The sequence below is a fragment of the Rhipicephalus microplus genome, chromosome 1, assembly GCF_043290135.1.
Source record: "Rhipicephalus microplus isolate Deutch F79 chromosome 1, USDA_Rmic, whole genome shotgun sequence".
NCBI classification, from domain to species: domain Eukaryota; kingdom Metazoa; phylum Arthropoda; class Arachnida; order Ixodida; family Ixodidae; genus Rhipicephalus; species Rhipicephalus microplus.
In genome coordinates this window covers 47151370-47163701 of record NC_134700.1, presented here as the reverse complement: position 1 = coordinate 47163701, position 12332 = coordinate 47151370, and the positions used below count along the sequence as shown (strand labels likewise).

Genomic DNA, 12332 nt, shown 5'->3' with positions numbered 1-12332 from the left:
TCTGAGTGTAGCGCTAGCAGCGATACGTCTACGAAGGTCACACATCAATTGTGAAAGTGTGGCGCCAACTTTGTGCTTGTAGCGATACAACTATGAAGGTCAAACACGAAGAGTGAACTCGTGGCCCCAACGATGTGCTAGTAGCGTTGGCCTCTATGATCTAAGTGGGTTGCTAGTAGCGATAAGTCTACGAAGGTCAGAGATGAAAAGTGAAAGCATGGCACCAACGATGTGGTAATAGCGATACGTCTGCGAAGGTCAGACTTGATAAAGTATGAAAGTGAGGTGCCAACAATGTGCTAATAGCGATCCGATTGTAGCGCTAGCAGCAATACGCCTACGAAGGTCAGACATGAAGGCTGAAAGCGTGGTGCCAACGATTTGACAGTAGCGATAACACATATAATCTGAGTGCAGGGCTAGTAGTGATATGCCTACTAAGGTCAGACAAGAAGAGGGAAAACATAGCGGCAACAATTAGTTATTAGTGATAATGTCTAAGATCAGAGTGTAGCGATACCTCTACAAACGTCAAAAATGAAGTTTGAAAGCCTGGCGCTAACAATGCACTAGTAGTGATGAAGTCTACGATAGGAGTGTAGCATTTATAGGAATACATATTTGAAGGTCAGACATGAAGACAGAAAGCGGGGCACCAACGATGCGCCAGTAGCGATGACGTCTATGATCCGAGTGTAGCGCTAGTAGCGATATGCCTACGAAGCTCCAACATGAAGAGTGAAAGCTTGGCAGCAATAATGCTATAGTAGCAATGATGTCTACGGTAGGCGTGTAGCGCTAGTAGCATTACGTCTACAAAGGTCAGACATGAAGAATGAAAGCATGGTGCCAACATTGCGCTAGTAGCAATGACATCTACGATCCAAGTGTAGCGCTAGTAGAGACTTGTCTATAAAGGTGAGACATGAAAAGTGAAAGCGTAGTGCTAACGATGCGCTAGTAGTGATAACATCTAAGATCCAAATATAGTGCTAGTATTGATACATCTACAAAGTACAGTCATGAAGAGTGAAAGCTTGGCGCCAACGATGCACTAGTAGCGATTACATCTGGATTTCGTGTGTAGCGCTAGTAGCAATACCTCTACGAAGGTCAGAATTTAAGAGTGAAAGCATGGCACCAACAATGCGCAAGTAGCAATGAAGTCTACATTAGGAGTGTAGCTCTAATAGCGATACATCATTGAAGGTCAGATATGAAGAGTGAAAGCGTGATGCAAACAATTCGCTTGTAGCAATGAAGTCTACGATAGGCGTGTAGCACTAGTAGTGGTACATCTACGAAGGTCAGACATGAATAGTGCAAGCGTAGCGCCACCATTGTGCTAGTGGCGATGACGTCTACGATCTGAGTAGTGCTAGTAGCGTTACTTATTGATTTATTTATTAATACTTATATCCACAGCGCCCTCGGGGGGCATTGTTGTAGGGGGGTTTAAAAATTCAAAGTACATTTAAATCAGTGGGGACTTGTTGAATTGCACGACACTCAAAAAATGAAAACAAATCAAAAATACCTAAATCACAGCATACAATATCATTGTGTGACCACATACTCCTTTAAAAGGGAAGGAAACGCTGTGGAAGGGGCGGTCACAATGTTTACAAAGGTCAGACATGAAGAGTGAAAGCATGGTGCCAACAATGCGCTAATACTGATGATGTCCTCCATTTGCTACGTGGCGCTATTTGAGACAGGATGCAGCTCACACCTGTAAGGTATTCGTTTTTATCAATTTATTTTTTGTGACTTCGCTTTTTTGAACGGGTTTAAACGGGTTTAAACACCCCGTCTTTTTGCGAGCACCTCAAGCGCTAAGCAGCGTTTGCGTCCACATGAAAAGCTGATGGTGCGCCCGCGTCACTCTCTACATCGTTACGAGACGTGCGCAAAAATGGACTACTTTGTGTAGTGCTACATGTGCTCATGCTCTGCCTTCGTAGCTTTCCCTCCAGTGGCAAGAAAAGTTGTTGCTGAGTATAGTAGCGATATGCCTACGAAGGTCAGACATGAAGAATGAAAGTGTGGCGCCAACAATGTGCTAGTAGCGATGGCGTCTCTGATCTAAGTATAGTGTTAGTAGTGATATGTCTATGAAGGTCAGACAGAAAGAGTGAAAGCGTGGCGCCAATAATGTGTTAGTAGTGATGTCGTCTTAGATCTGAGTGTAGCGTTAGAGCAATATGTTTACGAAGGTCAGACATGAAGAGTGAAAGCGCGGCACCAACAATGTGATAGTAGTGATGACATCTACGATACGAGTGTAGCGTTAGAGGCGATACATCTATGAAGGTCAGACAAGAACAGTGGAAGTGTGGTGCCGAAAATGCGCTAGTAGCGATACGTCTATGAAGGTCAGACATGAACAGTGAAAGCATGGTGCCAATGATGCGCTAGTAGCTATGACATGTTCTGTATATACTCACATAATGGTCGCAGTTTTTTCAAAAAATTGACTCCAACTTCGGGATGTGATCGTTACGAGGGGTAAATTTTTCGTGAAAAAATATTCTGAGCACCGGAAACGCAAAAAAGTCACTAATCAGAATTCTTACGGTAGCTATCATGAACATAACCAAAAATAAAAGTAAATTAAGGCTTACTTTTCTAATAAAATGCATGCATTACCCAGGAGCTACATGCATGACACACTGCCATTTTATTTTTACCTCTCTGACCCCCTAACATTCATTCAGACTCCGAAGCATCACTGGTGTCAGTGTCGTCGCCGAACGATTCCTTGTCGGAACCAGCAGTGTCTTCACTGTCCCTCAGAGGGTCATCTTCCGTTCCGTCAAGCACGTTGGAAATGCCAGCGACAGTCCATTCCATCGTATGAAGCGTGTCGTCCAGCCGGAACTGGCGCGGAAGTCATTTGTGGCTATTCCCAGCTTCCGGGAAACTGTGCACGCCTGCGTCCGTATCATGTCTAATGACACTGCATAACCGTCCTTGTGCATGTCCTTCATGTATTCGAGGACTGCCCTTTCAATGTCAGGGAACTTGCCAGATTTTTGTCCGCGGAAAGCCCATCGCTTGCTGTTAGTAGCCATGAGCATGTCGCGCTGTTTTTTCCAATATCGGATCCGGATTTCGTTGACGCCGAAATGTCTGCTGGTAGCGCGGTGGCCGTACTCTAGCGCGTAGTCAAGCGCCTTCAGCTTGAACGCGGCAGTAAAGCTCGCATACCACCCCTTCACAGAACACTTATCAGGCCCCATGGTGAAACGGCGCTTCAACAGACGATCACAAAGCACACACACACAAAAAAAACGTGGTCTCAGGAAAAAAAAAACATTGCTGCGGGATGAACACAAGTCGACCAACAGGCGGCCGCCGCTGTAACAGTGCGAGATGTGAAAACAATCAAGGCGGCTGACGGAGCGAGCACTCCGTGGAGCGAAGCCACCGCATTTTTTTCTTCTTTGCGTCAGTTATGGAGGTTTTGAGTACGTCACGCGCGTCAGAACAGTTTCTTCCATCTAAATAAGGAATGCTTTCATTTAAATCAGTAAATTTACGGCATTAGCATAGTGATGCCCGCTTTCAGATCACAAATACAATAATAGTCGCGTTCAGCTAGACTTGGCACATGACATGTCGATGCGGCAAGTTCAGGGTGCGATCATTACGCGAGGGAAAAAAGTTGAATTCAGACGACAAAATTTAGAAGTGCGATCATTATGCGAGTGCGATTATTTTGCAAGTAAATACGGTATGATCTGAGTGTAGCACTAGCAGTGATACGTCAATGAATGTCAGACATTAAGAGTGAAAGCGTGGTGCCAACAATGCCTAAGTAGTGATGAAATCTACGACACAAGTGTAGCACTAGTAGCGATTCATCTACGACGGTTATACATGAAGATTTAAAGCATGGTGCCAACGATGTGCTAGTAGCGATGACATCTATGATCCGAGTGTAGCACTAGCAGCGATACGTCTATGAAGGTCAGACATTAAGAGTGAAAGTGTGGTGCCAACAATGCCTAAGTAGTGAAGAAATCTACGATACAAGTGTTGTGCTAATAGCGATTCATCTACAAAGGTTAGACATGAAGATTTAAAGCGTGGCGCAAGCGATGTGCTAGTAGCGATGACGTCTACGATTCAAGTGTAGCGCTAGTAGCTATACATCTATGAAGGTCAGGCATGAGGAGTGAAGTCAAGAATTCGCTAGTAGCGACGACTAGGATCCAAGTCTAGCGCTAGTAGCGATACGTCTACAAAGGTCAGTCATGAAGAGTGGAAGTGTGGCAACAAGGATGCGCTACTAGCGATACGTCTACGATGCAAGTGAAGCGCTAGTAGCGATACATCTACAAAGGTCAGACATAGAGATTGAAAGCGTGCTGCCAACGATACGCTAGTAGCAATATGTCTATGAAGGTTAGACACGAAGAATGAAAGCGTGGCACCAACGATGCACTAGTAGTGATACATCGACTAAGGCCAGACATGATGAGCGAAAGCGTGGCACCAACATTGTAGTGGTAACGATGACATCTACGACCGAAGTGTAGCCCTAGTAGTGATACTTGTACGAAGATCAGACATGAAGAGTGAATGCGTGGCCCCAGCAATGCGCTAGTAGCGATGACGTCTATGATCCAAGTGTAGCTGTAGTAGCGATACATCATTTAAGGTGAGTTATGAAGAGTAAAAATATGGAGGCATCAATGCGCTAGTAGCGATGACGTCTACGATCTGAGCGTAGTGCTTGTGCGATACATCTACGAAGTTCAGACATGAAGAGTGAAAGCGTGGTGCCAACAATGCGCTAGTAGCGATGACATCTATGAACCGATTGTAGCCCTAGTAACAATACGTGAACGAAGGTCAGACATGAAGAGTGAGTCTAGCGCTATGCTTGGCAACAACTTTTCTTGGCATTGAAGGTAAAGGTATGGAGCCAGCTTACATGCATCCTACCACCAGTGAATGTAGTTCCGAAGTAGCGCCCATATTTTCAACATGAATTGTAAAAATTCCTCCGTTATTTTTTAGGTTGAGCTGTATGAGACAGAACGCAGCTCACACCTGTAAAATATTTGTTTTTCATTTAATTTATCTGTAGTGACTTTGCGTTTTTGAATGGGTAAAAATGTCCTGCCTTTTTACGTGCACTTCAAACGCTAAGCGGCACGGTCCTCTACATGAAATGCTGATGGTGGGTCCCTGTCACTTTCTACAGTTTTACGAGATGTGCGCCTAAACGGACTGCTTTGCGTAGTGCTACATGTGCAGAAGCTCTGCCTCCATAGCTTTCCCTTCAGTGCCGAGAAGAGTTGTCGCCGAGTATAGTAGCGATTCGCCTACAAGGGTCAGACATGAAGAGTGAAAGCGTGGCGCTTAAGATGTGTTACTAGTGATGACGTCTACGATCTGAGTGTAGCGCTAGTAGCGATACGCTTGCGAAGGTGAGACATGAAGAGTGAGAGCATGTCGGCACTCTTCATGTGTTACCTTCGTTGCACCGCTTTGAATGATTTGATGAACTTGCAAGACACAAGTCGCGCATCTATAAAAAATGGCGAAAGGAAACAGCATGATTCAACTAGTGCTCACCTGTCAGGATATCGGGAAACCGTTTTGAGTGGCAGTCGTCTGTTTCGAAGTGCAGAAAAAGTGCTATGAGGGTGTCTTTTCATAACGCATATGTTAACCGCTAACATGACCACAAGGTATCGACGTGAAATAGCGTATAGCCACATATTATTGCTAACAAGAAACACGCAAGCATTTTTAATAGTGAATTTCAAGTCGGTCTGTAGACTTCCTTCTGTCCGTGTAATACTGGGTTACTGCCGCTGCAACTGTGAAGTCCAGATAGGTGAGGCTATCTGGAGACGCAAAGAACCTGGCATGCAGGAAATGTATTCTATTTCTCTGCTGGTTCACATTCTGTATTCTGACGTTTTATTGGCCCTTCTGCATATACCTGAGTACTGTGCACACCGAAACACCCCAATATAGGTAATGGAGACACACAAGTGAGCATGGCTGAAGCATGTGTCCCTAGGCACCTCCTCATTGCTTCTTCGAACAACATCTGTTTCGAAATTGCTGTCCTGCAAAGGGTCGATCAAAGCAAAAATGGTTCGGTATGTGTGACTCCAAGCTCCAGACAGTCGTATTCAAGCCTAGTCGACAGTTTGTACGGCGAAGACGGCAATGCAGGTGACAAGGCATGACTGAATATGTGCGCCTAGCAGACGATATGTCTGCAGAGCAGCTGAGCCTCAAGTCTCTCTTTTCTGTGGAGAAGTGGTCAGCGGTGGGGCAGCCTGGAGGTGACCTTGAGGAAGTGCTGCCAGAGCTAAAAATGGCTGGCTTTTTGGTCGATTTCAACCGTGCTAGATACCAGTGATATAAATCATTAAAAGTGACAGTTATTCGTTTTCAGTTGTGTTTTAGGTCATGAATCGTCAATAAGGGGTCGAGAGCTGCTCAACGCAAAAGTATTGACATGAGTAAATTTGATGTGGGTGCTTCTTTAGTTTCTTGGTAAGTAAGGCACTTCTGTTCATAATGTTTTCGTTTTTTATGTTGTCATACATTGAGCTTTCACTTTGAAATAAATTGTCATCTGCCTTTATTGTCCCTTTAGATGAAACTCAAAGGGGCAAGAAAATTTGTTCTGTATATGAGAATTTTCATTTAAGCAAAGCCCACAATATTCATTAAATATACAAATTTCAAAAGCTCCATGCATGTGCGTTGATATGGTAAGTTACAGGCAGTATACGCATGCCTTTTAAGCATTGCGGGCGCTTTTATTTCCCTACAACCACCAACTTCAACTATGGTCTATGTTCGCTCATGCAAGCATTGTAATATATTTGTTGCGCTTTCCTTTTGTATGGATGATTCTGGCCATGGCTTCTGCATTTTTGAAGGAGGCGAAAATGCTTGAGGCTGTGTGCGTAGATTTACGTGCACATTAAAAAACCCAGGGGGTTGAAGTTTACAGAGCCCTTCACTGTGGCATCTCTCCTAATCACATGGTGGTTTTGGGACATTAAACCCCTACAATTATTATTATTCTGCACAGGTTTTCTTCTTGTAGTCGGGAGTGTTAGTAGGAAGGGCCTTGCAGAACAATCCCATTTCGTCAATCTTTAACAGGTCCCGTTGTTTTCAATCTCTCTTGTTGCCAGTGGCTCCAGACATCTCTGTTTACTGCCACACATTCTTCAGAAATTGTCTGAAAAGACAAGACAGTACTGCTTTTTAAAACGGCTCAGCCCACCATCTTTCTTCCTGAAGCCTTTGAACCCCACATGACAATCAAACTCTTTGGCCTTCTACTCCAAAATGAGGTCACTGATTGGGAAGTTCGCACTGTGTGCATGCTTCTGTGCATTCTGTCCATGGTGAAGTTGCCAAGATTCTTCAATCTTCCCTTGTTCTTGAGTATTCTAAACAGCGTGGATTTGGAATATCGAATTTCTCAGCATTTCCTGTCCTTGATAGGCTGTTGCAGTTGAATTCCTAAATGATCCTGACTTACTTAGGTTGTTAGCGAAAGTGCATTCTGCTGCCCTTTTTTTTGTCGTTTCCATCTGAAACTTACGATGAGACATCAATTAGTTACACGGCGCTCGTGAGCATGTGTGAATGCTGGATTTGTCTGATTGTTATTTTATTAGTCAGGAAATTTTTTCATTCTAGTAACATACAAAAAAACCTTTATGGTATCAGCAAGAGCTCACAATGATAAGTTTTGAAACATAAACAATGCTTTTAACTATTGTGAACCCATTCTTAACAAAATACAAGCATCTAATACACATCAACTTAAGATACATCATCTATGAAGCTTATTTATTTTTTGCTCAGGGATAACGAAGCTGTGCTAACAAACGTGTCTTCTTAATAATTGTGTGAACAACAAGCCGCACGGTCTCTTGGTGATAGCTAGCAAGCACCTTGCATCAAAGAAAGTTCAGAGAGCGTGCACACTTTGCACAATGTGAGGCCATGTTTCATCCCTGCTTGTAGCTCAGATTGTATAAGTATTCTCTCAGAAGTGTGTTGAGGCACTTCCCTGTTTGGACGATATAAGTTCTACTACAAGATAGGGGCACCTCATAACCATGGCACATTTTACAAATGCGTGCTTTGTGTTGCATGCAGTCTTCTTCAGTCTGTCTTCGTTGACACACTTGCAAATCCTGCCTAACTTGTTGGGGGCTGAAAACACGACTGGAATTCCTATCCCCCCAGCTACTTACTTGATGCCATGTGAAACGTCATCAATTAGATAGTCACATTGGCCTTCTTCCAGTTTTTTATTTATTTTTGGGGAGGTGTGCATGATTCTGTAGGGACTTGACAAGGGTCTCGGCAAAGTCACCTACGAGCGAGGGGGGAGGGGAAGGCGAACCTGGCGTCAGTCAGTCTTCTGACTGAGTCGTGAAACTAAGGTCAATCTGATGTGCACATGACTGCAAAAGGGACTTATGGAAGGTGGCGAGTCCAATGGCTCTCTTCACGATTTTTGAAATGTGTGGAATGGAAGGAAAAGAGGCCTTTTTTGAGTGCGGGGCGTACTGTCAGCAAACTTGATTCCCGAGAAATGTAAGGCTCGTGTCAATAAACCGTAGCTCGCCTTGTATCAGAACATCAGTTGTCAGGGTGGAATCAGCCAAAACCCAGCTAAAAATTGCTGACGTGACTTGAGAAGTCAAATCTGAGTTGGTATTCCAGGAAAGAATTGAAAAGATGTCAACATACCCGAACACGCGATACATGCTCAATCCAGAAAGTCCTTTGTTATGGTGTTGGTTCGTGCTTGCCAATAATTGAAAGGTCGCTCAGTACTGGTGCAAGACAGGATCCTATGCAAACTCTTTTTTTGTATCATCACTTCGTTATCGAACGTGAAAATAGAAGACTGAAGGTAGCGCTGTAGTGGCTACAAAAAGCTATGGACGCTTATTCCCACAGTATTCTAAAACTGCACGCTTTCTGCTTCGTTAGTAGCGTGCTATATTGATGGCTAAATAAAATTCTCTTGGGGGAAAGTGCCAGTCTGGACTTGTGCTCTAATGGCTGAATAAAATTATGTTGAAGAGAGGTATTGTCCTGGACTAGTGTTCTCTTTGTTTGTTTTGCAATTTCATTTGTACCTGCATTGATTAGGTCTACACTGCACACACATTTTTATGTGTGCCTGTAGCCTACAAGTTTCCAGAGCAGGGTCGGTGCCAGGGGCAGGAATACTAATAGACGGCATGGCTGTTTCTTATGTAGTATGCATGCTACACACCAGTGCTTCATATACTGTAATGTGCTGAGCAAGTGTAGCCTCAATCATAGTTCAGAGATTGCTCATCAAGACCTTTGCATTTAATGGTGCAAGTTAATTTCCTCCTCCTCGACTAGCTTCTACACTAGCTAAAGAGGGAAGATGTTTCAGGTTCGCAATGGGTCCCCTCGATGACTCGAGTGCACAGTGGCAGCGGGAAGGAAGAGCCGTAGTCCGGTGAAGAGACGCTTTATTGCAGCCTCAGGCATTTGTCCGAGTCCAAGCCCGAACCTCCGCTCGTGAACCGTGCGAAGAAGGAGTCTCCTTTCTTTCCCGTGCTCGGTGTATTCCGCGTTCGCCGTCGCGGAACCGATCGGCTTCGCTAGTTGACGGGTAGGGAAGTGGCTACGCGCTCTACATGAGCCGCATCAATTTCGCTACACTCGACGCGCTGGTAATTGGTGCCTCATACTATCTGTGCATCTGTCATCGCATGATTCCACTCATCATGAATGACCACCAGTTTTCGCACTCAACCCATTTAGACAGTCACAGCATTTCACTGCGCAAGAAGCAGGAATGTCTGTGAACAAACTCGGCACAAAGCTCCTCATGTTGCAGGTCTCCGCCACCACAGCGCCGTCATCCCCAGAGCTCTGGAACCAAAAAAAGAAGACGATCCAGGTCTCCACACGGATCACATAAGAGATCGCGTACCACTAGGTCAAGGTCAAGATCAAAGACGCGAAAAAAACGGCATCACCACAAATCTCGTTCCAGGTCCAGGAGCAGGTCTAAGATATCACCTGCACACTCTCCACAGTCAAAGCATCGTTAGGGATTTGAGTGGGACATGCAAAAGGTACATTTATTGTTACACCTTAAGTGCATTCATGTTTATTCTTTCAGAGTACTGGGGATTTGTGTTCAAATTGCTCAATCCATCTGCCTTCAAAAGCAATTAGAAAATCTGATACAAACAGCTGTTGAAATTACCTTAGAAGTCTGCTGTCGAGTGAAACGGTATGGAATATTTCCTGAGATGTCTCGTCAGACAGCAATGAAATAAACTGCACCAATTGGTGTCAAGACTCGAGCTTCATTTCTTTTTGCTATGTTTAAAATGAATTTCATGAGGGCTGAATGAAGTTGCTTTGGTGATAATTAGTGAACAATACATAGTGCATAGTGAATGCTTGAGTGACCTTGGCAGGTTTTAGGAGCAAAGCGCCTCAGGGTCTCAGCGTGCATCATTGTTTGGCATGAGGGTTCATTTGCTTCAGCACAGACTAGGTCAGTGGTGGGCCAACTGCGTCCTTTTGCTACAATTTCATATTCCTGCGCCTTGTTGCAAATACTTCAGTACAGCTTGCGCCAACTGCACCAAAGTTCACTAATCCACCTGTTTACATGGCATTGAATCATTTCAGGCACAAAAAAATTTTTGGTCAAAACAAACACTACTAGAGTATTTCAAATGAGTTCTGTAGAAACCCGCAAGCTGGCAGATGGGTTGTTGTCTTCCTTTTCTTTCTTAAATACTACTTTTCCATAATACTGCCGATGCCCCTCGTTTCATTCCTGCGATGCCTTTTTTGTCATTATATTTAGCCTAACGAAACTCCCTGCATCGCTGTGTGTGCCTCCACTGTTGAAAGTTTAGCATGCCTTTAATAGTTTCTTTTATTTCTTAAAAAACTGGCTAAAATCCATAAAAAACTGTTTTTTATCGCTCATGAGTCACTCTGCGTCCCGTAATGTAGACACCGCGGTCAAGTGGCAAAAGCTATCAGTGACATCTTCTGAAGTGAAGATTAAAAGTAGAAGTCTCTTAATCTTGCTACGCAACATCATTCGGCATTACTATCATAAAGCTAAGCCTAAATGCCCACGACGAGGGAGTTTAGCACGATGCGGTGGAACTGCTGCTCGTCTTATCTCGATTGCGAAAGCATCTTAATTTAGTGGTAAGCGAGCACATATAGAATGGAGCCACGCAGTTTGCCACCAATAAAAATTAAGTGCTCTAGCGCGTCATAAATGCCATTAGAAGAACTGTTACAGCTGTCATCAATTGACAAAAAAGGTAAAAAAAGTCAGCCCCAATATGCCAAACTTCCCGACTGATCTGTTCCCAGGCCACATTTAAATGGTCAATCACACATTAACGAGTGTCAAGCAATGCTGCCGCGGGGATTTGTCACTGTTCACGAACTAACAAACGAGCTGTGTGGCAGCTTCGTTAATTGTAAACTGCAAAGCAAAACTGTTGATTGATATGTGAGGTTTAACGTCCCAAAACCACCATATGATTATTAGAGACTCTGTAGCGGAGGACTCTGGTAATGTTAATTAGGTCTGGTCACATTAGTCCTCAGCATTTCCTGAACCCAACAAGCTATGTTACGGCAGATCCTGTTATGGCAGATCTAAGGAGTGGCGACTGTGGGTAGCAGAAGGGTTTGGCCGTTTACACCGTGCCCTACACCCCACAGGACACAACACTAAAAAAAAATGCCAGCACTCCTGTTTCTTATCGCTTGGTTGTCAGTCCTCATCTAGCATTTGATATGTTCATGGGAAGCCAAAGTTTTTGCCCAAACGTGTGAGTTACATGAGAACTCTTGCCCACAAATTGTTTCTTGATAGCATATTATGGTGAAACAAATTTCTCGACAAACCGACTTGCCGTCTTTAAAACGCCTTGAAGAGGGCATCCCTCCACTTTATATTTCGGTTGATGTCCTGCTTGGCACCATTTCAGTTTTTCTTGTACCAGTTTCATTTTTTTGAGACATTTACTGAATATTTGGGAAAGTAGATGTGCTCAATTCAAAGTTCTCATCAGTAAAAGAAAAATGTCCTTTGGTGCTTATGCCTCTAGAAGTTATTCCTAGAAATTTTCTCTTTAAAAGCACATTTTTTTGTTAGCTACAATAATAATGGGAACTAACAGACATTAATGCCAGGGAAAGTATAGGAGATGTTATTAGAAGTGATTTATTGTGAGTGTGAAGGAAGAAAAGTGGAGAAAAGAATAACTTGCCTCGGTAGGATC

General features: G+C 43.8%; 1 protein-coding gene across 5 annotated transcripts in view; it reads left to right on the top strand.

The window, feature by feature from the left end:
* LOC119177756 (uncharacterized) overlaps nucleotides 1-12332 on the top strand; it is a 258227-nt gene that overhangs the window by 232437 nt on the left and 13458 nt on the right. For 3 of the 5 annotated variants that reach the window (XM_075865186.1, XM_075865172.1, XM_075865180.1), the window contains one exon: nucleotides 9896-10365. In XM_075865186.1, coding sequence (XP_075721301.1) covers nucleotides 9896-10112 — 217 coding nt within the window. In that variant the 3' untranslated portion in view covers nucleotides 10113-10365. Of the gene's footprint in view, nucleotides 1-9895; nucleotides 10366-12332 lie in introns of those variants that run through there. The other 2 variants (XM_075865176.1, XM_075865203.1) reach the window with 2 other exon arrangements.